The sequence below is a fragment of the Macrobrachium rosenbergii genome, chromosome 21 (genome assembly GCF_040412425.1).
Source record: "Macrobrachium rosenbergii isolate ZJJX-2024 chromosome 21, ASM4041242v1, whole genome shotgun sequence".
NCBI lineage: Eukaryota > Metazoa > Arthropoda > Malacostraca > Decapoda > Palaemonidae > Macrobrachium > Macrobrachium rosenbergii.
Window position 1 is genome coordinate 33,951,473 of NC_089761.1, and position 27,675 is coordinate 33,979,147.

General features: G+C 35.7%; 1 protein-coding gene across 1 annotated transcript; it reads left to right on the forward strand.

Annotated features, from left to right (window-relative positions):
* Positions 1-1,817: 1,817 nt before the first annotated feature.
* Positions 1,818-27,320, forward strand: Dbct (Dihydrolipoamide branched chain transacylase E2). The gene is made up of 11 exons (XM_067123404.1): positions 1,818-1,929; positions 6,219-6,357; positions 10,527-10,742; positions 14,060-14,238; positions 14,773-14,924; positions 16,140-16,287; positions 17,045-17,181; positions 19,145-19,348; positions 20,745-20,936; positions 21,394-21,465; positions 22,188-27,320. Exons 2-11 carry the CDS (start codon positions 6,335-6,337, stop codon positions 22,353-22,355), a joined length of 1,491 nt encoding a protein of 496 aa, XP_066979505.1. The 5' UTR covers positions 1,818-1,929; positions 6,219-6,334; the 3' UTR covers positions 22,356-27,320.
* Positions 27,321-27,675: the final 355 nt, after the last annotated feature.

Below are 27,675 nucleotides of genomic sequence, written 5' to 3' on the forward strand. Positions count from 1 at the left end.
TATATATATATATATATATATATATATATATATGAGGAGGAAACAGGATAGCCAGATGTGGCATCAATGCAGACGTTAATAAGGCAAAGAATTAAGAAACAGCAAGACAACTATACTGATTGACTAGATCTAAAAGTATTAAAACAGCTATAATTGACAACACTTCCAATTACATAATGTAAAGTAAAAAAAAAAAAAGGAACATAAAAACTTGGGTTAAAAGCAAATCAAGACTGACAAAAGAACAACGACTTGAATAAGAAGAGATTATGTACTGAGCAGAAATCGTCAAATAAAGCCACTAAGCAGATAGATACTGAGAGAAAACAAATATGAATATTCAAAATAATAATAATAATGATAACGTACAGTAGTGCAAAATACCGGAGAACTTACTGTTCATGTCGTAGTAAATGACATCTGGACGAGTTAGAAGACCGCGAATGGAGGAGGATGAAGTAGTGTGGGTTAAAAAAAAAAAAACTAACAAACTATGCAATGAACAATGGAACTGAGGTGGTTTGGCTATTGAGTGTTGGTGATTGTCGTTTAACATTGAGGGACTCTAACAAGTGAAACGAATGGCTGTTTTCTGTTTGTCCGAGTATTTAAAAATCAATGTATTTTATGTGATGATGGCAGGATATGGCATGGAGTCTAATGACTCTATTTTCTTTTTTGCTTAAAGCTAAGCCTGTACGGTGGCTGACACCCCTATGAGAGTCGATGCGTACCTTCTTAAGTAGGTGCTTGGTACATCCACATAAGTCAGAATTACATTTAGGGCAATTAAACGACAATCACCAACACCTCAAAAGCCAAACCACCTCAGTTCCGTTGTTCATTGCATAGTTTGTTAGCTTTTTTTTTTTTTTGTAACCCACACTACTTCATCCTCCTCCATTCGCAGTCATCTAACTCGTCCAGGTGTCATTTAACTACGACGTGAACAGTAGGTTCTCGGTATTTTGTACTGCATTATCGTTATTATTATTTTGAATATTCATGTTTTTTTCTCTCAGTATCTATCAGCTCAGTGATTTTATTTGACGATTTCTGCTCAGTACGTAATCTCTTCTTACATGGTCGTTGTTCTTTTGTCAATTTTGATTTGCAGTTAAGTTTTTATGTTCCTTTTTTTACTTAAGATTATCATAGTGATAGAAATTCATTTTTCGTCATAATGTGGTTCGGATTCCACAATAAGCTTGTAGGTCCCGTTGCTAGGTAACCAGTTGGCTCTTAGCCACGTAAAATAAATCTAATCTTCGGGCCAGCCCTAGGAGAGCTGTTAACCAGCTCAGTGGTCTGGTTAAACTTAGATATACTTTTTTTTTTCTCTATTTTTTATGTCATTCTTCAGATATGTGACCCTGGTGGTGGGAAAAGTCATGTATTCCCGTAAGCTCGGCTGTGCCTCTGTCATGATTTAAGAAATAATGATGGCTGCAATGTTGCCACGTCTTCCGGCTATCCTGTTTCATCCTTTATATATATATATATATATATATATATATATATATATATATATATATATATATATATATTATTAATCTTTCCGTAAAGTCTATAAATTATTAATCTTTCCGTAAAAGTCTCGATAAAGTCTACTACTATTATTATTATTATTATTATTATTATTATTATTATTATTATTATTATTATTATTATTATTATTATTATTATTATTATATTCAAGCAAGCTCTCCATAGGAGCAAGCCACAGAAGGAAAGTAAACGTAATACTTCTTCTTCTTCTTCTTCTTCTTCTTCTTCTTCTTCTTCTTCTTCTTCTTCGAGTCCAGAATTTGCCGTGGAAATCGAAAGCAGGAAGGAAGACGAGTGAACCGTTCGACATTGGCGAGGGGTTCGAGGTCGAATGCCTGAGATTTTATAGTACGAGCTGACTTGATTATTGATGGTTCTCAGGTAAAACTACAGGTTCTTTTGTTCTTCACTAAACTGAGGTTGAATTCAATTATAATGTTTTGTGTTTGTTGTTTTATTCGTAGATATTTTAAAAACTGTTCAAATTCCTGTTCTTAAACTTTTACAGAGCTTAGATAGTATGAGGTTTGGTCTAAGTTAGACGATATGAGGTTTGGTCTAAGTTAGACAGTAGAAGTCTTAGTCTAGGTTAGACAGTATGAGGTGTGGTTTAAGTTAGACAGTATGAGGTTTGGTCTAAGTTAGACAGTATGAGGTTTGGTCTAAGTTAGACAGTATGAGGTTTGGTCTAAGTTAGACAGTATGAGGTTTGGTCTAAGTTAGACGATGTGAGGTTTGGTCTAAGTTAGACTGTATGAGGTTAGGTCTAAGGATTTCCTGATAAGTCTGTCTGTTTGCGTAACGCTGTCTCTGTGAATGGTTTGGTTAGCTGGTTTGGACTGCTCCGTCCTTGTGCCCAGAATATGCCGTTGTGGAAAGTTGTGTAAGGCAGTAATACTGTAAGCCTACATAAAGGACCTCTGGACTCTTACCAACGAACAGAGACAAAACTCCATGATATAAAAAATGGCAATCATTAACCAAATTTGATTTCTATAAAGAGAACCAATACTTTCATGTGAATTAGAAATGAAAACTCCTTCTAAAATGGAATACAGGAAGCGAGGATTCTCAATAGAATCATCATTGTATGAGAATCCCTAATATAGAATTCAGTATATGCCCAGCGGGTACGGAAGAAGTAAAAAGGTTACTATGGATGCCCGTCCTTGCATAGACTTGGGACAGGAACTCCTGAATTGGATCTCTTTGCATGATTGACATTCTTAATTCTTCAGCTAGGCCGAAGCTGCGCCCAGGAATATATAGGGTTTGCATGACTGCGTTCTCTCTCTCTCTCTCTCTCTCTCTCTCTCTCTCTCTCTCTCTCTCTCTCTCTCTCTCTCTCTCCATACTGCGTCTGATTTTACCTTTGTAATTTACTCATGCATGGCATTACATGTTAAGCCAGATGAGGAATGTGATGATCCTCCATAGTCTTCACTACCGAGAGAGAGAGAGAGAGAAGAAGAAAGAAGAGAGAGAGAGAGAGAGAGAGAGAGAGAGAGAGAATGGTGATGATGACTGCTCCCTCGGCCTTCAGCCCTCCAGTACACAAATGGGGTACCACTGTAATAGACCTACCATGCGCGCTGAAACCTTAGTAACTTCGTGTTTGGCGAAGGAATGTGTAGAATCGTCGTCTTACACTTAAGTCTTTATGGAACAAAAGGCAAGAATGAACTGAAGAAAATAACTAGGAACTTTTCTCTAGTCTCACTGCAACGAACAAATCGTCAGTTACGAGACTTACAGGTCTAGCATCACTGTCACTTTTTTTTCTTGTGGACCGAACTTGTTCTGATCAGCCTAACTCGTTTTTGGTTCCAGCATTATCAAAAACGTAACGAAAACCAACTGAGGGGCCAAAGAAGAGTCTACATATAGTCTAAAGAAAAGGAAATGATAAATATAATTTACGTAAGATAATGCATTGCCTATCCATGTATTGTTCCTGGGAGCAATAACATTGGTCTATGGATAATAAACAGCATGTTTAGACTTACAGTCGTCCAATCTGTGGTTTTATATCATTTTGGGGCAATGGCTTGCTAAAAAAATTATAAGGAGAAGAACACAATACTGAAAATTTATTCTCCTGTGGAGAATTAAAGAAAATAATCAAAATAAAATCTTCCTGAATACAAAACAATGAGAGAATTCATAAAACCAGCAATGAGAACTAAGAACTATGTTGACTTGGGAAGCGCTGGTTGCTTGTTAAAGCTAAACACATTAATGCCACCTCAATAACATTAACAGTTAAAGAAAAAAGAAAAATGGAGGTTAAAAAGGAGTAAAGTAAAGTGGTAGGCTGTTAACTTTCAATACAATATTTTGCAGAGTAGTCACATTTTCAATAGTTAGTCTGTCAATGGCATAAGACTAAAGATACAATTGTGATTTGTGTGTTTACAAAAAATTACTTTAAATATCACTTACAGGACAGTGTAAAGGTCTTTGAATATGGACAGACACTCAGATTAGTGAAGTCCTTTAGATAACTGTGAAGGTGAAATGAAAATAAATATCTCATACGTGAAAGATCGTAAAAAATGTGATAATAAATCGGAAGTTAAAATAAAACTATAAAATCCTTTTTTTAAGTTATAAAGTTCTTCATCTAACTCTGCCAGTGTTGAGTACCTGATATTGAGTTTGTGATGCGAGCCCTGAGGAACCAGGAACCAGGAAACAGGAACAAGGTCCTAGGATTGCCTGTTTAAAGAGGAGAGGATATATGAGTCTAGGGGAGTGGTTCTCAAATTTTCTGGTATCTACCCTGGCAGTGGTGTGACAGATCTCCATTACCCCTACCCCATTCCTCTTCAGTCATGTGAAGTTATAATATAAAGGAAAGAAAAATATTGGAATGCTTAATTTCTAGTACAGTTTATATGTAAGAAATTAATTTTACTTTTACTCAAGTCTTAAGAAATAGAGAATTTAGATTTCAAACATTACTCTTCTGACAAAAAATTAGAATTAGAACATTGTTCCTTTTAGCACAAATTGGAATTAAAGCATTATTTCTTTGGTAGTTAATAGAAAATAAAGACATTGCTACATTATTATTGGGAAACATGGTATTGTTTGTGTTTTTACTAAAATATCAATGCGAGGGTCTGTAGAGGACAGTGCACATCGCATACTTTTAGAAAGTGCCTCGTTAACCCCAAGAAACGGCTTCATTACCCCCACGGGGATAATTACCCCCAGTTTGAGAACAACTGGTCTAGGAAAACATGTTGAATTAAGTGTGTATAAGTACCTTTTAACAAGGACAATCCAGGAGTAACTGATTTTTCGTGTATCTGAGCCAATATATGCATGTATAAAAATATATTGTACGTTAATATTCAGCTAATGTCTGTGGTATGACAAATGTGGTTTTTAAAGTATCACTGTTCTTATTTAACTATGATTTAATGACAATTTAGGAGTTTTAAAAATTGTCCTGATGAATGATTTTGAAGTTTTAAAGAGATTTAAAGTATTTTCCCATTCACAAATTATATGTAAACACATGCAGAGTATATATATATATATATATATATATATATATATATATATATATATATATATATATATATATATATATATATACATATATATGAGTGTGTTTTTATGTACATACATATTTATATAAATGCTTGTACAATATATATATATATATATATATATATATATATATATATATATATATATATATATATATATACATATATATGAGTGTGTTTTTATATACATACATATTTATATAAATGCTTGTACTATATATATATATATATATATATATATATATATATATATATATATATATATATATATATATATGTGTGTGTGTGTGTGTGTGTGTGTGTGTGTGTGTGTGTTTATATATATACATATTTATATAAATGCTTGTACAATATATATATATATATATATATATATATATATATATATATATATATATATATATATATTGTATATATATGTATATACCTAATTTATAATGTATATATATTGACGAAGGACTGTTTTGCGCGTGTGTGTGCTCGCGCAAGTGTCTGTGTATAATTAATCCTGCGTGCGTGCAATGCTTACATAATACTGTTAAGACTGACTTTACATAACAGATGTTCATGTACGTGAACGTTCCTACGCTGACGAGGGCCTCGTTATTTATATCGTATTTCATTTTGAAATACCATATTATATAATTTAGTACATACATAATAAGACAATAATTATAACAAAATTACTTATAAGTAATATTTTTAAATAGCAATCGTCATAGAGATGCGGTGAATATAAACAGGGTTATGGAGACATGTTTGCTCCGTTCTCTGTGAAAAGTTACGTAAGACTCTGATGACGAATTTACAACTTGCAATTAATGAACGTTCTAATTGACGTAACTTTAATTCTCATTAGACTTTAAATTTATGATATACTTTTATAACCTTATATTGAGTTTGCTTTCATTATATGCGTAAGATATTTCAAAATTTGGCCTTGATATTAGTTCCTTCTTGCCCGGAAGAAGAGGAAGGAAGGAACGTCTTGCATTAAATGCTTATCGCTTTATGAAGTAATTTATATAAATTTATATTATTTAAAACTAGTACAGATCAAACAAACGCACAAACAACGAAACTAACCAACACAAAACCTCTAAATTACAGATCAAAACCGAACAGACCGACTCCATTGTAAATAGTGGCTGCAGCAGTGCAGCTGATCATGGCCGCTGTGTCTTTACGCGTCTCCCGGTCCACCTTGAAAAGGCTCTGCCTCCGTCATGTCAGGACAACACATTCTCTCGTAAATATTTTATTAATCTTTCATGAATGCAGATTTCATATTTATGATCAGATATGAAGGATATATGTTCACTAAAGGGTAATTGAGCGATTAAAGATGGCCTTTAGGATTACACTATTACGGATCATGTCTCGTCTCCCGTTAATTTATCAAGGTCGATTTAGCCCAGGCCTATTTTACCATTAATTTATTCGTTTACTTTTCAGATTTAGCGCCCGCATGGCCTTTCCTTTAAGTAGGTAGGCCTATTTTGTATTATCTAGTCTTGGGGTAAGCTTAGGCCGGGGGTACGACAGATGCTCGTAGGCTTACCCCATGGTCTATGCCCAATTTCAGCGTATGCCCAAGCTTATCGTTGCCCACCTGAATTCCACGTGAGGGCTAGTACTGTTTAGTACTAGCCCCCGGGGGGTTAAATGTATTTCGCTGTGTTTAGTTCTAGCCCCCGGGGGGTTCAAATGTATTTCGCTGTTTAGTTCTATCCCTTTGGGGGGGTCAAATGTATTTTGCGGTGTTTAGTATTAGCCCCTGGGGGTCAGATGTATTTTGCTGTGTTTAGTATTAGTCCCCAGGGGTCAAATGTATTTTGCCGTGTTTAGTACTAGCCCCCTGGGGTCCAGTGTATTTAGCCGTGTTTAGTTCTAGCCCCTGGGGGATCAAATGCCCCCAAGTGCATTTGGCAAAATTGAAAATTAGAAAAAATCCTCAATTATTTACATATATTTTGTTATTGTGATAAATATTAGTTTGCAAGAATTATATATATAGAATATTTTTCCCATTTTTTAGTGAAGATTCAAAAGATATAATAAAAAATCAACTAGGGATGTTCGGACCGGGAACGAACTTTATCCCGATAGATTTCAAACCATAGGCTAAAACTGGCCTTGAAATGATTTTTTTAAATTCTGGATTGCAACATGGCTAAGCTTGTATAGCCTAGCCAATGTAAACTAGCCTAGGGCTACTGGTAACCTATTTCATATTAATTTTTGTTGTATAGGCTGTGCGTTGTTACCCCATTATACTGCTGTCAGTAGCCTTGTCCCAGTAATAGGAGACTACAGTGGGAAACGCAGGTTTTTGTATTTTGGAGCAGCACCCTACCAAATTTTTGGGGCTGGGATTGCATTTCACAAACCCCCGAGCACACCAGACCTAACCTTACGCAGGGTGTCGTGCCAGGGAGGGTCTTTGCTCCCCTGGGCCTCCTACTTAGCTGCTTGACCTATCGCGCTGTAGGCTAGATCACAAAGAAACGTGCCATGACTCTGGCGTTGTTTGTTGCCATCCCCAGTGGGAGTGGGCAACCCCTTGACCCTGCCATTAGTGGACCTCACTCAGTGCAATGTAGGTGTTACTCAAGGTTTTTGCAGCGTCTCTTCAGGCCCTAGCTCCTGCAACCCCTTTCGTTCCTATTACTGTACCTTCATCCATATTCTCTTTCTTCCTTCATGCTTTCCACCCTCTCCTGGCAATTATTTCGTAGTGCAACTTCGAGGCCTTCCTCCTGTTACACCTTTTAAGCCTCTTATAGCCTACTCTCAATCTCCATTTTAGCATTGGATGACCCCATAATTCCCCGAGCTTGACCTTTGGCCTAAATTCTGTATTCTAATTTCTAAGTTCCCCCTAACCCCGGAACAACTTCTCACGACAGTAAACCTATTGCTTCGTTTTGTAGTCCCCCATCGTTATGAATAGAAATAAATGTGAAATTCGTAAAAATCTGTGGAAAATATAAAAAAAAACCATGTATTATATATTTTAAATTTGCAAGTAATTGCTAGTTTGAGATTGTATAAATCAAATATGGTGATTCTTTCTTGAATGCAGTCCTGTACATTGGAATAAGCAAGAATTGTACTTGGTAATTATTGTTTATTAGTTGCATATAGTTCAGGTTATTTTGGTAAAACATAGTTAAAGATAGGCATTTGAGCTTCATTATCTAGCCAGCTAGAACCAGGCTAGCTTATCTGGGTCAGGTTATGTTATATTGACTATAAGGCCTAGCTGTGTGTATTTTCAATCAGGAAGCATTTCCAGTGCTATAAATTTGAGAATATTCACATTCTGCTATGAATGGCTTACCACTTTAGCATCATAATGTTTAGTTTTGAAGTCTGCTATTTCCTCAGACAAAATCTTACTATCAGTGCAAATAAGCCTTGAATTTGTGCATGGGTTGATTGAATTTGGCCAAAAGATATTTATGTGCCAAAGAAACAAGATTTTATGGCTTCAACTAGCCTAGTGAAGCAACAAAGATAAAATAATAATGTAGTTATAATTAGGGAATAGGAAGATTATATTTAATAAACATTAGCAGAATTTTAATATCTGTCATCACACAACGTGCAAACCTCATATTTCACTTAATCTCCTACCACGTTTTATTTATCTGAAATTGTCAAATTGCTGTGTCCCTAGGGTTGAGAATCCCCCACTAGATAGGACCCCCAGTATTACTCCATCAACATGACATTATTGCATCAGCTGCCTTATTATGCATAAGCATGGGTGTCAGCTCTAAATCTTGGTCCACTTCATTCCTCCATTTCCACTCTTTCTGGATAAAGTCAGTTATTGTGTGCTTGAGTTGCTGGTATATGCAAGCAGTGTGTTGGTTATCCCCAGGAATCTGTGAATTGAAGCTTCAAGAGGGAGGCCTGGTATTTGTTCTTGGAGTTGCCAATTTAGAGACTGTCGCTATATCTAGAGAATTTGAATGTCATCTAGCGACTTTTATTGGCTGCTAGCGACGAGGAGGAAATCTCTGATTTCCTTCAAAATCTAGCGACAAATATTGAGAATTTTAGGAATCGCGAGCCAGATTTTAAAAATTATCATATCTTAAGAATTGATGATTCAGATTAAAAAACGACAAGTCACAAAATGTATTATGGTATGTGTTCAACACTTGTTACCGAATAGTTTTGTGCCATTACTGTTGATAACTAGTTATTGAATGGTTTACTAGTATCATTTTCTACAAACATGGCATAACAACTTTGTATACTTATAAAGAGAGAATAGCTTTTGACATATCATAAGGAAACAAATATTTTGTTACTCCTTACATGTAATCATGAGTTTATGTGTCTTTGACAGTAGTTGTGTGAAGGTGATCTGTACCTTAGTGATATACTAATCTTTATGAAATTTATTAGCTAAACAGAGGAGCTCTGGCATGATACACACACACACACACACACACACACGGCTTAAAGATTCCAAATATAAAGACGGGTTAAATAAAGTCGAGGGTGATGACAGAAAGTGTTTTTGTAAATATTGTAAATGTACAATAGTTGCCAAGTTAAGTGACATTGACAAACAGCAAAATTCAGAAACATTGAAAGGCTGAAAGGCCTTTTAGTACTCATAGACAACCTGTCATCCCTTTTAAGAAGTTGGATATTGAGCTAGGAAGGTAGAAGGACGTTTGACCCTTTTAATTGCGGGGCATTGCAGTTTAAGAGTGGTTGACCACTTGAGTGATTTGTGCAAGTCTTGCTTTGTTGATAGTAAAAGGTACAAAGAAATGAAATTGAAAGGAACAAATTATAGTGCAATCCTTTGTAATGTAATAGCCCCATACTTTGTTGAAGATTTGAAGACGGATATTGGCAACAGTCCGTATAGCCTCTCAGTAGACGAGAGCAATGACATCTCTGTTACCAAGTTATTAGGCATTGTTATCAGATATTATTCTGAACGCAAACAGAAATTATGATTTGTTTGTTGGACTTGGTTGAACATATAGTGTGTAATGCTGAGGCAATATGTGAGGCTCTACAGAAATATTTAAGGCATTATGGATTAGATTTACAGAGGCTAATTGCAGTTGGAACTGATAATGCCTCAGTAATGACAGGGATTAATAATGGTGTGCAAGCTGAATTAAAAGAAGAAATTCCTCACTTGCTATTAATCAGGTGTGTATGTCACTCCTTGCAATTAGCAGTGTCTCATGCTGCAGGTGAATTTCCACCAAGGATCTTGGAGCTTTTAATTAAAGATATATAATTGGTTTTTCCATTCAGCTCTCTGACAGTCAAGATACAAGGAGCTTTACACATTGATTAACGAAGTACGTGAGTATTGGAGCACATATTCTGCTATGTCTGACGTACTTTGAACTAACGTATTATTTTATTTGACAGGTTACACAGACACAGCAAAATCCTACAACGGATCAAGTCTCAAAAGCAGTATGTGCCCCTAAAGGGGCATAGAAGCTGCTTGACTTCAAGGCGATGGCTGCTACCACCCTCTCTTCACACCAGGTCTTTTCACACGACTCTGGCTGTCCGGAAAACGGTGCCTTTTCTCCTCGCGGATATTGGGGAAGGCATCAAAGAAGTCGTCATAAAGGAATGGTAAGTCTTAGTTTTTTCAGGTATGTTGTATATATATATATATAGTATATTTTATTCACATCTTATAATCATTTGCATTTCTCCATAAGTGTAATACTTCTCTGATGAGGACAGGTGATTGTATGCCAAAACTCCTCAGTTGACGAGACGTTACAACTGTTCTTTACTCTCGGGTAGATAGTGGACCTGTTGTCCCCCTTTCACAAGACTAAGCGGCCCCCAAATGCTTCAGCACGTTCTGCTGACTGCCATAACATGCCACCCTTAAGCGTCTGTGTAGGAAGGACAAAGGTAAAGCTGACAATGCAATTACAATTTTATGTACATTTCATGTTATCCTTTTGAGTGCGATCACTGCTTGGAGATAAGCTTGAAACCGGCGAGCTGCTTTTACAGCTCCCTACTTTTTTGATGGTGCATTCTTTTTCGAGATTTAGGCATTTATGCTATTACTAGAGCTGTTACAGAGCTATTGTTCCCCAGCGTCCTCAGTTTTGGGCCCAGTAGGTATGTTGCCATTTTTCTTGGGCAGGCTAAAGCTATTCTTCTGATTGGAAAAGATGTAGAACTATTTTTAAAAGTAAGATCAGGCATTTTAAAAGAATTAAGTTATTGATAGACTATATGTTTTTTTATGATGCTGGGGAAGAGATAGTACAGTAGAATGAAATTGGATGACAGGTATGATGTTTCCTGTCTAAAGTTATCAACAAGAAAACTGTGTATATTTATTTTACTGCATTGAAGCTCAAAGTTTAGGTTTGCTACAATTTCAGGTGCTTTTATATGAAGATAAACACAATTGAGTGTGTTTTGCAATAGATAAGCCTTGTTTAATGATGAGAAGATAATAGTAGATGCTTCAGTAATCTATAGGTATCCCTTTTAGTTTCTGTAGGTTAGGTTAGATTGCTGTACTTCAGTAATTAAAGATATTTTCCTTTAGATCTGTATGAAGTAAGTTCAGGAGTGTTCATGATAAGTTGAGCTGCATCTTGAATTGATGCAGATGTTTGTTTGCATGAATTGTAAAAATAATTTGATGGTGCAAAAAGTTTGACAGCGTCGATTGTGTGATGTGATTACTTTGAAGATTTCCACTGTCTTGGCCCAAGAATTTCTGAAATTGCATGATAGCATTTCTCAGACTTATACGATTGCCTTGGACATGGAGTGTAACCTTCCCTAATAACTTGAGGTGTCAGTCGTGGGTGCCATAAGGTCTTTCTTCCCTTGCTTATGGATAAGAAGCTCAGGTATGTTTGAACCTGTGTGTGCTGGGATCTCTGTGTATTTCAAAAGAACATTCTGAATAGTTGTCTATTCTTTATGAATTTTCTTGATTGTCAAAGAAACAGTCTTAGTTTTCTTGGGATTTTTCAGGGCTGCGCACTTACCATTATTTTGTGTCAAGACTATAAATTATTCTTACAAAATTTGTTGTTCAGCAATATCTTGGGAGGTTTCATATTTGTCATTATTTTGTATCAGAACCATAAGTTATGTCTGCTGATAGTTATTAAGCAAGAAGGACATCCTGGGAAATGGGAATTACTAGTTACATTGCATGTCAGTGATTGTGGAGGAAAGGCTGACAGAGAAAAAGATATGAAAATCAGTCGGTTTCAGTTTGCTTTCATGTTAGAGAAATCACCAGGAAGAAATTATAGCGTATGTTTGTAGTCTTGAGAAGTCATTTGACAGAGTACAAAGACAAGCAATTAGATGACCACTGAAAAGGTAGAGGAAGGTACCAAAAAGACTCATTGAGGTAGCTAGTGATGCTGTACCTTAACACAAGGTATGAGTGAGAAGAGTGGCATGTATATTAGAAGAGTGTGAGGTGAATGGTATTCATCAAGGAGTACTTCTGCTGTATATGAAATTAATTAAGGAACCTACATAGTCATGCAGGATGTATTAGGTACAGAATATTGTTGTAACATGTATCTGGTCTTTTTGTCAGGTGTTTGTACATTTGACGGTTTTTCCATATTTTAGTGTGTATGGCCTAGCTGCTATTTGATTTAATTGACCAACACACAGGTAGTAAGCGGTACAGTATTTACTAAGTAATTTACTACCATTGTTGACAAGCAAGCAGTATTTGTAAAGCAGTTTACTTTCATGAATGACATCCAGGGTATGCAGTACAATACTGTGTGTGTGAAAATAGATGGCAGTACATTTTTCTAAGATATTCACTGAATAATATAGTACTCCTTACTGGATCCAGGTGCCTATTGTTCTTAGTTTTATGGTTCTTATACATATCAAGCCAGGTTCGGTAGAATCTGTGAGACCGTGCTTGAATAAACTACCGTAGTGCAGAGTGTGTCCCTCCATTGCAAAGCAGTTCCATTTTGTTTGCTTTTATTGAGTTAGTTTTGTATGTAATTTTAAGTTTCATCACTTGATTTTTTGCTGAATGTCTCATGTTTTTTGTGCCATTGGTATTTCATTTGTTTTAAGAGATTTCAGCTTGTAAATTATCCCTAAATCCTTGGAGAACAGTGTCAAAACTAAACACTGCAAATAGAACCACTATTAACTTATATAACAATAGGCTGCACAGTTAGCTGACAGATATCTAGAGTCGTTTCCTCATGATACAGTCCAGTACTGTATTTGTAAGACAAGAATACTGTAATAATACCTCCACTAAACGGTCCTCAACTTCTGCACTTATCAACTACCATATTGTGATTATTGTCTCTTATGCTGCTATTTTAGATGTGAAACAGTTTTAGAAATATCTCTTAAATTGAATGTAAAGTGCAAAGTACAGGTTAGTTTAGGCTGGGAACTGTATAGAATTGCTGTTAGCTGTAAGCTATCTGGAAAATATTCAAGTGCAGGCTATATAATGTAGGGTCTTCACTACTTAAACTTAATGGACGTTGTTACTTATTAGACCTCAACGCATAGAACCCATATTGCATGGTGTAAGTGCACTCATTGCTCAAGATTAGACATTCATTGACTGTAGAAGTCAGCTGATGAGATCTTATTAAAATCAAGCTTTTCACGGGAACAATTTTGATAAATAATCCTTCAGACTACCCATGACAGAGAGTTGAATTGAGCTAAATGCTAGTAATTAATTAAAATAATTGATTGAACCTTCATTAGGTTAGTTTGGCAGCATCAAAAATGAATCTGGTTGATGTACAAATAAGGTCTCCTTTGGTAAACACATTATTGTAAGTTGTGATCTGTCTACTTTATAATGTTATTTGAGACCTCTTGTTATATATAAATTCCATCATTTCATTGCGAGTACCTTTTAGAGTATTTTAGAGAGTAACTTTTTGCAGGTTCGTCAACGAAGGAGACACTGTCGTCCAGTTCGACGAGATCTGTGAGGTCCAGTCCGACAAAGCTGCCGTCACCATAACCAGCCGTTACGATGGAGTCATCCGGAAGCTGTACTACGCTGTTGACGAGACTGCATTGGTTGGAAAACCCCTTGTTGACATAGAAGTGTCAAAGGAAGGTGAGATGGTGTCGTGGGTTTGAGTAGTTCAGCCAGTTAGAAGTGGGGTTTCACTGCTTTCCTGTATTACTATACTTTGTCATAGTTTGTTTTTTTTCTCTGTGGTTTGTGGTACTCTCAGCTCCAGGTTCTCCAATTCTGTTGGGTATCAAGTACCAAGGAATAATTTTTGCTGGAATCTTGTGGTGTCAGATGAAAAAGAAACAGGTACACCTGGGATTGGACCTATAAGCAACTATATTGGAATGAAATAGTGCTGTTTCATTTGTGTATTTGCTTTGCCCCACAGTTGAATGTAAAAAAATATTCATAATGCACATTACTTAGGTCAGTGGAACTTGAACATAATTATATATCTAGGAATGCTAAAAAATTCTTCATTCAAGAAATTGTCACAAATACGCAATTTATCGATACATTTCTTTCATATATACGATTTGGTGTAGAATTTTTTCTACATATTCTTTGTTATTTATATTTTTTTATATATAACTATTTTGATGTTTTATCTAATTGCTCCTTTGATTGTTACAGATGACCTGGTTGGCGAGGAAGTCCAAGAGCGAGAAGCCATTGCAGTAGGAGGCTCTAATTCAGATACCTCCATAGAAAGCCAAGACTTTACTCTGCCGAAGGGGAAGATTTTAACTACACCAGCTGTCAGGAGAATTGCTATGGAACACAAGGTAGGGGATTTATGTTATCCTTCCTTGTATATATTAGTTCCACTTTTAATTTGAACTTGAAAGCTTTGTAGCATACAGTATTGAAATTGACACAAATATTGTATAACCTTTTGGTATTGTACTGTTTTGTGCTAATTAGACAGGGTTAAAGTGTCAGCTTTGATATGTTTCATCGTCATTTATAGAGATTGGAGTAAACCAATGAAGGGAATATTTGTTAGAGGAATCAAAACCATCTTTGGTAAATGTCAAAAGGCAGAGTGATGTAGGGTCCAGGCTATTTATATCCATGTGGTTTTCACATATATATCCTGTTTTTTATTTATAAAAAATTTCAGTTTTAGATTCATTCAAGAGTAAAGTTTAGTGAGTAACGATGACCCTGTTTGCTCACAGAGCTTATAAACAATACTGCTGCATTATCATGCAGGTGTACCTATATGTAATGAGGAATTGAAGTTTGCTATTTCTAACAGAAACTGTTGGGAGATGTTCAGATAAGGCGTGTACCATATATGCAGTCTTACTTAGTATTCTATCTCTTCAGTCCTTAATAATCCCATGTGGAGGTTACTGTCTATGGTCTTGTTTGACATACTGTAGTGGCACTAAAGGTTCTTTGCAGTGTCCTTTCTGGCTCAAGTTGCATTCTACCTGTCCAGCTTCTTTTACTTAACCTTGTTCTATTTTTCACCTCTCATATAAGAACTGTTCTTTGGGAGTCATGAAAAATGACTAGCTCGTCAAGTCAAACTTCTTAAGATGAAAGTATATCCTTAGCAGTATATGCTGTACTTAGTAATCATAAGGAAATCCATGAAGAGTCCTAGAATGGCCTTGTCAAGCCTCTTAAGATAAAAGCATTTCATTAACAATATACTCTTAGTTTCCATAAAGAAATCCACAAATAGTCTTACAATTGTCTTGTCAAGCTTCATAAGATAAAGGTATTTCTTTAATGATATATATATACTGAGGATCCATAAAGAAATCCTTAAAAAGTCCTCGAATATTTTTTGTATATTGCTAGACTCTATTTTATATTAGTATATACCACACAGACTTGATTATCCAGAAGCATCATACATACATATATTCTTAGCATCCTTAAGGAAATCGTAAAAAGTCCTGGAATATTTTTTGTGCATTGCTAGACACAATTGTACATTAGTAAACCATACAGACTTGATTATCCACAGTGATCATTATCAACAGATTGACCTAAACGACGTCCAAGGCAGTGGGAAAGACGGCAGGATCCTGAAGGAGGATTTGCTGAGCTACGTCGAAAGGAAGCAGTCTGGGGCCCAAGTGCAAAAAGCAAAGGCAGCTCCTGCGGCAGCTCCCCCTCCTCCAAAACCAAGTAATATTATTTTCTTTGTATGGTGCATTACTACCCTAATACTATTCTCCTTGCATTTTATACATTTTCATCTGTTTATTAGTTTATTAATTTATTTATAATACATTTTTATCTATTTATTGATTTATTTTTTCTTTTTTAATAAGCGAGACCTCGTCTTTCTGTATTTCCCTTTACCTCCTCTTACTTCTTCCTAATGAATGCCATATTCTTTGGAAGCTTGAATTTCAAGTCAGTGGCTCCTGTGGTGAGATTGTTCCATATGAATAGGGTTCATCTTCTGATTAACAATAATATAATATATTGAGCTGTTCATTGAGAGATTGTAGTACTCCATACAGTAATCGTTTGTAAGATAGTAGCACCTCAAGTTAACAGACCCTGAGTAACTGATACCCCTATATTATAGCTTGCATTTGAATATTTTCTAGACGTAGGTGACAGCAATTCCATGTTTCCTGATGTAAACTAACCACTTTACACTCAACATTCAATTTGAAAGATTTCTATAAACTTATCACATGTAAAATGGTAGCATAGCAAAAAACTAGTGACGGTATTGCAGCTGATAAGTAAGGAAATCCGCTAAGTTTAGGTGTTAGTGTACTGTAAGATACTTGGTAGTTGTGTGGATAAAGTTGATAATTAATGTAATCAACTGTGAGAATAGTTGGAAAACTGATTTTTGCATACTCATTAATGTTAGAAAAATATTGTGCTTGTAATATTGAAAGTAACTTATTTTAAATGCATGCAGGTCGGCCAGCGGCTCCCACACCTCCAGCTGCACCTCCTACCCTACCGCCCTCTATGCCAGTCATACTTGGTCAAGACAAGACTGAAGTTATCAAGGGCTTCCAAAAGGCTATGGTCAAGAGCATGACAGAAGCTATGGTAAGCATTTTGTCTTAATTTGACACCAGTGTTCCATTTAACAGTACTGCATGATAATTATTTACAGCAGTGTGGGAGAGTACCAAAACAGTCTTTGATAACTAACAGCCATGGAGTTCTTCCGGGGATCCTATTGAAGTACCGCAGAAATAAACTTTCAGACAGTACCTTGTACCCGTACCTTGTACCCTAAGGATACTGATAACCTAATAGGTATATGTAGATTAGTAGTGGAATATAAAACCCAAGAACTAACATCTACAATATTCAGTCTATTTTATAATTATGAACAAAAGTTTAATTCATAAGGTAGTTAGCTCTGAAGGAAGAGAAATGGAGCTCCCCCATAAAGGCTGACTTGACAGAATATGCCAAGAGTACATTGTTGGGCTCAAAATCACACGGAAGTTCTACGTTTATGCAAAAGCTGCTCACTTACAGTTCCAGAAGCTGATAAGAAGAGTCTGATTTGCACGTAGAGAAGCCTACGATGGTGTTAGGACTGGAACGTTGGTTGTTTCTCTCTATAAATCTTACTTTTACAGACCACTCAAACCAGGGATTGGAAGCTCAGTTACTTAACCCCTAAGAAGTAGAAGTTAAGTCGTGATGTGAGATACTTCTGGATTTAATGGCTATCAGGGTCAGAAAGCCTTCAGTTGTCAAGTAAGGGGACATGAAAGTGGTTATAAACCTAAGGAATCAAGAGAGCGCAAGATCAGAAATTGGTGCCGTATAGTAGCTGAGGTATTCATTTAGGTGGAAAGTAGCAGTTAAACTAGGTCCATTCCAGTTAGACACAAGATGGTTGCAGGCTGCCTCGCCAGGGGGAAGCAGGTTCTACCTTTGGAATGGTTGCTGCTTCCAGATGCTTATATTAGTGGTTAGAACCAGTGGTAGCAGCAGGACAGTAATACCAGCATTAGTTGAGGACATGGGCAACTTCTTATCCTTTTCTTTCTCATTCTCATCTTGTTTTTCATTTATAGCACCTGTAGACACAAAGACTTCTGGAGTTTTTCACTGCTACATCTCATATAAATGGTAACTGCTTAATCCCTCTTGTATCAAAGTATTGGACAGTTACAACTGCCTCATTTTAGCTTGCCAAGCAGGGATCCTTCCTCACATGGAAGACTGTATCTCGAAAGACCCTGGCCTCCATGCTAATCTTCAACCTCAGGAGGTTTGTGTGTGGATTCAACAGGGCACACTCAGCAGATTTATGGGTATTCCACAGTTAAAACCTTCCCAGTTAAAAAACGTTTTAGGGTATACGTGAGTGATGGATTTGAGGAGAAACGTCTAATTTTTTCAAAACAAAATTGAGGTTTTTTATACAAATCCATCACACGTTTAATAATTTCCCTACTGTCACAATTTCTTGTTGGAAGAAGTCCAGATTACATAATAAGTAAGGTAGTTGGTTTCTAGGTCTGTGGATCCTAGAACCATATGCACTGGAGTACTGCTATTCTTCTGTCTACTAGACAAAAGGTTCCAGTCTTTGGAGCATTCTAAGACTGTGAATGCAGGCTGTATTTGGAAGAACAGGATTTTTTGAGTGTGGTGCTGAGACAGATCTGATAAAATTATATGATGTTAAGGATTGCTATTTAAATTTGTAATTTAATGCATAGAAAATATTGCTAATTGGTCATCTCAAGACAATATATTTGTTTAACAATTAACAGTTCTGTAATATATATGTTTAAACATTTAACAGTTCAGCAGGATATTCATAAAAACATTTAACAGTTCTGTAGGATATTCATTAAAATACTCTATTGAACAGTTCTGCGGGATATTCATTAAAATATTTAACAGTTCTGTAGGATATTCATTAAAATATTTCACTATTCTGTAAGATATTCATTAAAATATTTAACCATTCTGTAGGACATTCATTAAAATATTTAACAGTTCTGTAACATATGTACTTAAACATTTATCCCCCCTGCAGAAAATTCCACATTTTGGATACTGCGACGAAATTGACCTGACGGCTCTCGTTGGACTGCGGAAAGAGTTGAAGGCCATGGCAGAAGCTCACGGAGTGCGATTCTCATACATGCCCATCTTCATCAAGGCAGCGTCAATGGCCCTCTCGCACTACCCAGTTCTTAATGCATCGGTGGATGATAAATGTGAAAAGATCACTTACAAGGTTTGTGAATCTGATCAGTTTTTCAGGCTTAAGGTATAAGAACAATTAAATATAGAAATCACTTACAAGGTTTGTTTCAGGGAAACTGGTTAGTTTTCAGGCTTAAGATGTAAAAAATTATTAAATACAGGAACACTACTTAACAAGGTTTGTTTCTGGGAAACATTGATTTTAGGTGTAAGATATAAGAATATTTAGTAACACCTAAACTTATTGGACTACTATACTTATCTGCTTCATTATTATTATTATATTATTATTATTATTATCATTATTATTATTATTATTTGCTTGGCTACCATTTTAGAGATCTTGTGTTTTTAGATACATCCACTAAATTGAATGCCAAGCTTAGTAAAGTGCAGGTTAGCTTAGGTTAGGAACTGCGTCAGATTACAGTTAGTTGTAAGATATCTAAAAAATATTCAAGTGCAGGCTGTAGTACTGTATAGGTTCTTGGGTGCTTGATGGACTTTGTTACTTATCAGAGAGCCAGACCTCCAAATTGTCTGTTAAGTTGAGGTGCTAATGTATTTTATTGTATGTTGTATAGTTTACTTTAATTATGAAAAGATTTCATTCGCCATAGTCTGAGTATCTATTAAGTCTTCTGTCAAGGTTTCCAGAGTTTTTCGGTTTTGATATTGGTTGATAATAAAGGGTAATGATTCTGTCACTCTTACCGTCTTGTTTTGTTTACATTACAATGATTTCTGAGCCGCAGTAGATATCTGCATTCAGTTTTCAAATGTATGACACAATTGACTGTCAAAATGATGCTTTTATAATGGTAATGTAACATTTAACATCATATACTGTGTCACTGCATCATGAACTTCCTTTAAAGTTCACTGAGGCCAGTGGGCTGATTTTGTATTTTATGGAAAGTATGTGACCTGAAAATAGTCTAGATTGGAAGGACTAAAGCTATTAGTGACATGTTTTTGGCTGTTAGTAGGGATAGTTTCTTTTTGAAGTTTATTAGTGATGAAATGATAAAATTATTAACCGTTTTGTACTGTATTCAGATATATGTAGATATGTAGAGATAGTTTGCCTAGTGCAGTTGTGGAATCTTGTGATCTCAGAATGTTTAAGCGAGGGGCAAATTCATTCATGCTGTCTTCTGACGTCTCCTGAATTCAGGTGTATCGGTTTTATTTTCTGTTCCCCTATTTATTTACCACCTTTCTTATAACTTCTCTCTTTCTCTCTCTTACTTTCTGAGGCTGATTTGCCTCTGGAGCCCACTTGGGTTTATAGTCTGTTGACACTGTCCATAAGGGTCTACAGTTAAAGATTTAAAGAAAGAGATACAGTAATTTTTTAATAATGGTATATATAACATCAAAAGCCGTTACCATTCCCATACTAAATTTTCTGTACATCTCCTCAGGCTAGTCACAACATTGGCATCGCCATGGACACCAGTAACGGACTTGTGGTGCCAAACGTAAAAGGCGTCCAAGGCTTGACTCTCCTGGAAGTTGCAGCTGAACTGAATCGTCTCCAAGATTTAGGAATGCGAGGGTCTCTTAGAACTCAGGACCTTACCGGTGGGACCTTCAGTCTCTCAAATATAGGAAGTGTAAGTGAAGTCAAATTTTTACTTTGGTTTTGCTCTTCTATTCAGTTGTAAGTGTTTCCTTATTACTTCTGGATTGGATAAGTGGATATTCACTTGTGATGGGAAAAAAGAATGGATGTTTGAAGAGGGTCATTATTTTGATTTAATTTTTATTTGTAAATGTTCCTTTGTTACTTCTTGGCTGGATTAATGTCTTTTCACTTTTGATGGGAGAAATATTGATGTTTGAAGAGGGTCATTATTTTTTATAAAATTTCCTTGTTCATTTTAGCATGACTATGAGCCTTTGCACATACAAAATTTTAATAGGTGTATTATTTATAGGTCATAGTTACTTGTTAAGAATTTTTGTAATTAAGTTACCACACTGTTTGAATCTCATCTGAGGTCAGCAGTGCCCAGCAAGGAAAATATTTATAATTCCAGTTATATTCAAGCAATAATAATGTCTTTTCAGATTGGTGGAACATATGCCAAGCCGGTTATATTACCTCCAGGTGTAGCTATTGGTGCAATTGGCAAAATTCAGGTATGGTGGTGATTTTAACTTTTGTGTATCATGCTAAAAGGGTTGAAGATATTAAGTTGGGATATAAGCTTAGTGGGTACACTTTTAAGGAAGAGTTTCACTCGATCAGAAAACAGTTCTGGTAAAGAACTTTAATTAGGAATATCCTTGGAAAGCTATATACTGTCAAGTTTTCAGTAGTTTTTGTGTCAAGAAGAATGCTTACCCGACTTGCCGATACACCCAGTAGAGGTGAACGGTGGAAGTGATAAAAATATGTAAAGAGTAATATACAAGAAAATATCTTGCAGGAAAATTCTGCAAGCACTGCCAGAGGGCGATCAGAAATACAAATGGTTTATGTAAATTATTTATGTTAAAAATCAGTGAACATAAGCTTTGGCAAAATTAAGGATACACAGTATTAAAACAGTGTTGAAGCATAACCAAACACTAGAAAAGTCTTACAAATAAAGGGGTTAAATTTAAAGACTTAAATAAACACATTTGATGTGGAACTCACATAAATCTCGATATACAACAAATTTACAAAGGAACCATTCATGCAGGATTAGACACCCCAACTTCAGTTGCATTTATTGTAGCATTCACTAAGGTCTGTACAGGTGTTTAAAAAAACTTTTATATTTATTGCTAAAACAATTTTTAATAGGATTTTGTCGAAGCAGTTGAAGAGCTACTTCTGTATACGTACTATTTTTTTGGTTTCCATTTTATTCCAGGTCCTGCCAAGGTTTGACGCAGCAGGCAACGTTGTCAAGGCACACATCATGCAAGTCAGCTGGTCAGCCGACCACCGTGTCATAGACGGAGCAACGATGGCACGTTTCTCCAACCTGTGGAAGAAGTTCCTCGAAAATCCCGCAACAATGACCATGCATATGAAGTGACTGGCCTAAATCTAATGTGTAGGAGAATAATGAATTTCGTAATAATGTACTTTTAGCAGGTAATAGAACAAGAATGCTCTTGTGGTTTTTAAAGAGCTGAAAGTGTTTATGGAATTGTCAAAGTCTCGTATGTATGTATGTGAATGAGACTTCATTTTATATAGTAATGGGGTGGGGTCCAATAGAACTGCAATGGGCGTTCAGTATTCATGAATTGTTCAGTTAGAATTTTGTGATAGATTCTGTAGGAATACCTGACAAACTTTGATGCAAATATTCACTAGTGTAGGATAAGTTTTCTACAGAAAACTCTGTGATTGATGAATGTACTTTAGTTGATATAGGTAGTTTATTCATTTGAGATTACGGTGTAGTAGTGTTCAAGGGTGTACATGCTAATTAAAACAATCATGTAACACTTGATTTTGCTAGTTGTAAATAATTTCAAACTGGTATTGCTTATGCTTGGATGACAAGTGATAGTTCCAGGCCCTAGTTGTGTTTGATGGTTGTTTTTTTTGTTCTAACTTTATCAGTCAGATTATGAACTTGTAAATTCTCCAGGCTGCGTATGGGAGTGTGGGTGTCCAAAAGGGTAACTTAAGAGAACTAGGATTGTGGAGTATGTGCTCAAGGTGTGTATAAAAGCTGTTACATAATGGTTAGCGTCACCTCTCTGAAGAAGCCTGATTGCTTAATGTGAGTATGGATGTCAGCTGATGTTTAGTGGTTATATAAAAAAAAATACTCACCATGATGAGGTGACAAGTTTCATTCATATAAACCCCATGTTCCTTATTTTCAAGTGTATTTATTAAATTTTCCTTTAATTTAAGTCCTTGTGTAACTATATCAGCATAAAACCGTGTTCTTTCAGCACTGAAGGCCAGCTTTCATTCGTGGTACTCCAAGGAGTATGGTATTTGGAATTAGATTTTGAACATGTTCTTAGAAATTGGGTCTCCTTTCATGCACCTGCCACCTGTCCAACTTTGATATTGTTGTACGCTAGGTTTTATCTCATTGAAACTTACTCCAGATCAATTAGCTACCCTTTGAGAGTGATAAGCTTAATCGGTAAAGTACATGAAGTAAATAGCCTCACAACTTCGTCAAAAAGATATGCAGCTGTGTTGTTAAGTTTGTAATTCAATATCATAGTTTAACTGATGAGGGTGACAAGTATCTTTTACTTAGCATATATTGGTGTGCTAATATGAAATTGCAGTTTCCATTAGAACTTTTCAGTTACCCTTTCATTTACAAATGGGCCCTCTGTTAAGAGTTAAATGTCATTCAGTTATATTTTCAAGTTGCTGTGTAGACTCATCCCTTTAAGGGTTAAACGTGTGATGAGTTCTCTCCCTTTATGCTGCAACCCTGACCAGGTCAAAATCTTCTTATGTGTTAGAATATACAGCATTTGTATCTTACATTTTTCAGCTATGAACAAATGCTCCAAGCCAGCTGTACAAGAATTAAAAACATAGCTCAATGTATTTTTTTCAAGTTATTATCCAGTAAAAGTTTTACCTATTTGGGGAACAAGGAATTTACAGTTGTAAGAAAAATTATACCAAAAAAATACCAATTTTAATTAATGATAGGCTTGTCCGTATAGTATTTACATTTTGCTAGAATTTCAAGTCATTGGCCCCTGTGGTGGGCTTATTCCGTATGAACAATGTTCATCTTCTGAATAATAATAATGGTAATGATGATAATACATTTTGGAATCTGTAATCTCAATAAATATTGCATTGGAATGTATGATAATGGTAAATGATGTGTCAGGATCTAAAATCTCTGCGATATAGGAGGCTGCAGATATCTCCTGTGCATCTGTTAAAATGCAAGACAAAATTTGGTTATATGAATTAGACTTAAGAATATTTTAAAAAGCTGTAATGGAAATATATAAGGGTAACCATTAGTGTGCAAAGCTTCTTGATAGGAATTCAATTTTGCCTTTTTAATGGGTAAAATATTGCTAATATTAGCTTACCCTGGATAAAATAACAAGTACGAGCTAGTGATTTGCAACGTAGCTTACTATCTCAGTATACATTCAATTGGAAATATTTTTTTATTACAATATTATTTTTCACACCCCTACTATCAATTTTGCAGTCTCTCGTCTCTTAGTAAAATGCCGTGTTCTGTTTAAGTTGACCTCCTTCCACAAGATAGGCCTTGTTATTCATGAAAGGATGCCAAAGCTGTTTGGTTTTAAATAGAAAGGTATTTAAAATTTGGATTGTATATTTGGTATGTATATTTGTTCATTATGATCAGGCAGCAGTATATCATGTGTTTAGTGCAAGGAACTTTCCAGGGAGGTTTAATTTTTAAATGATACTGGTTGTGTTTTAAGGTTGAGGTAAGGTAAAAAATAATTAACAACTACCTTGGACAGATGTCATTAAAAAAAATGTGCCATGTAAGCGCTGTTTGCAGAAAGGTAAAACAATGTGGCAGGTAAATGCAATATTGCTTACTAACATTACTCAGAAAGTTGGTGAAATTAAGGTATTAGTTTTAGGTCGAACGAGAATGAGGTGGTGTTTTTAATCTTTTTGTTAGGTGATGGGAGCATATAAGTACAATAATAGATTTCCCATACGATTTTATTTTTGTAGGGTGTTTTTGTCGATGCTTCAGTTTTAGATGAATTATTCGTGTCATGCTTATTGTAGTCGTTCCTTATTTTGGTTAGGATCTCTCTTTAGTATTATAGTTTATTGCATTGTAAGAGAAGTCTAGGTTTTCTGTCATAAACAACGCACGCCATTGTTCTGTCATTTAGTCTACAGTATTCCATAAAAGAATTTATAGTAACTTGTGCGGAGTTCATTTCAGATTTAAATAAGATATTGAGAGGTCATTTAATATGAAATTTGACCAACTCTGTCATTGCTGTATCACTTAATGTTGGAGATACAAAGGAAAGTTATTGTGATGCAGTATTTTACTTACACTTTCTGAAGAAAGCTGTTGAATATATATCATCAGCTTTCAGAATTTTAAAAATTAGCATTGGTCTCACATAACCTTCCTAAATGGTTATTAGTAATTGCCCATGATTTGGGATTTATGGTACAATCATCCCTTTTCCAATGGGATGGTTAAATTGAATATTTTTATCTAATTTTTGTCTGATTTTAGCAGTTCCACAATTTGTGGATCCTGTATTTTGATGATTCTGTTCATCGGAAGGTGTCTCAGAAATGAAAGTCATTTAAATTAGCTAGAATGTATTATGTGTATTGTGTAAAATTTGCCACCTTTTTTTTTAAACTATTTGGTTTTCATGGTGAAACACAAGATTGTATTTAATTTAAATGTTTTGCATTGACACCCTGAGATGCTTTTAGTCAGGTATCCATTATAGTCGGAGCAAGTGGCAAGATTTTTATGAAATACTAGATTAGACAGTAGTATTGGGAAGTTACAGAGTATTTAGGAAGCAAAGTGACATCTGTAACCATGCCTAAGCAAGTTGTAATGGAATTTGCCGGAAAAGCAAAGCATAATCTTAGTGTATTTGGTCTGCATGTTGTTTTATGGTATTTGAAACTAGGAACTACTCTTAGTCCAATGTGATTCTGTTGTGATATGTTTGTAGTTTATGTTTCACACCTCATTAACAATATACGCCTTGTTTGCGTGATGGAGAAATCCCTGTCTCACTTGACGACTATCAGTCAAGTTCCAGAAGATTTGTACTATGCGTGCTCTGTCCTACTCACTGGGCTACCTCCTCACTTTTTTCCAGGATTGCCTTGATGTCTGCAGTGCTTACGTGTTAGCCATTCATTTCACTCTCATCTGTTCAGTTTAATTCATCCTTAAATGCAGCAGGGAGGTTCTAAGATCCAAATACTTGAGGTTTGGCATTTTCTTCATTTTTGAGAGCAAGTGCCTGGAGGTACCCTTCAACCCTCTATCTGTGGGGGAGAGGTGATGGATCCATCTTCATTTACATTGTCTTAACTCATCATCACTTGAAGTCAACTTGTACAATCGAATGGAATGAGGAGTTGGTTTCATTTTTGAGAGCAAGTGCCTGGAGGTACCCTTCAACCTTTACAATGTTCTACCTCATATTACAGACAGAAGCTTAGATGTCTTCTTGTTAGGACCAGTCATTGCAGCAGGTGTTATTCTATCTATGGGAGAGAGGGTATGAATTCATTTTCACATACTGTGTCCTAATTCATTATCACTTGTATGCAACTTACACAACTGAAGAGAGGACTTTCCAGAGTACTGGTATACACTTTTAATGTTGGTGGTAGCAACTTCTCTGCTCCTTTCTTAGCATTTACTAGATACAGGCTTAGTTTTACATGCCAGTGCACGGGGAGGCTCAACTTTTTATCGAACTCATCTTCCATGTCCCTCTGAAGTCCTGCGTCAGATAGCTCAGATCTGAGGGTTGCTCTGAAGCTTTCTTCTCGCCTAACAAGCGATTCATGCATGTATGATTAACTTGTGTGTGTGAAATGAGCATTGTTTTTATAAAAGAATTTTTATCCTACAAACGAATTAACCATAGTGTTCTCCCCTTGATCCATCCTTTTCATTTTGTGAAAAATTGTGGTGGAAAAGGAGATCGCATCAGTAAGGCAGGATGAGCAAGTGCAGCGGGAATATTCTGGAACTGTACTGATATAAGTCCAGAAAGACTGGGATTTCCTCATGAATATAAGGCACATGTGACTTTGGGTTTGCATGAAAAAACTCTTGTGTGTCGTAGAAACAGTATTTTACCTAACAGTCTCACTTCAGTTCATTCAAGCATTAGCTTTCAATGTACAAAGGTGTATTGGTATCGGAATGTGTGTGAACTTTATTGCAGTGTATCTGTGGTAGGATTCAGAATTTTTAAGTGTTGTCAAGGCCAAAAGTAGCTGTTCAAAATGCTTGTATTGTACAGAATAGTAAATATATTTTGAAAAAATACTTGCGACTTGATTTTCCTTTTCTGTTGGAATGTAGTACCTGACCTGAAATGTGTTTAAAATGGTTTTTCTATCTGTTTCTGATCAGGAGCATGGTACTAGTTAATTGGAAAGAAGCTAGCAGCGTAAGTGGTGTTCTGTGGTTTGCCGTCTACTGCACTGTAAGTGGAAAAGTGATTTAAAGTTTATATTGGTGTTTAGTACAGTATTGGGGTATTTCAGTAAAATTTTTGGTACATGTGGAAAACCAATTTAAAGTTTATGTTGGTGTGTAGTACAGTATTGGGGTATTTCAGTAGTATTTTTTGGTACACTTGGAAAAGAACTTTAAAGTTCTGTTAGTGTATAGTACGGTA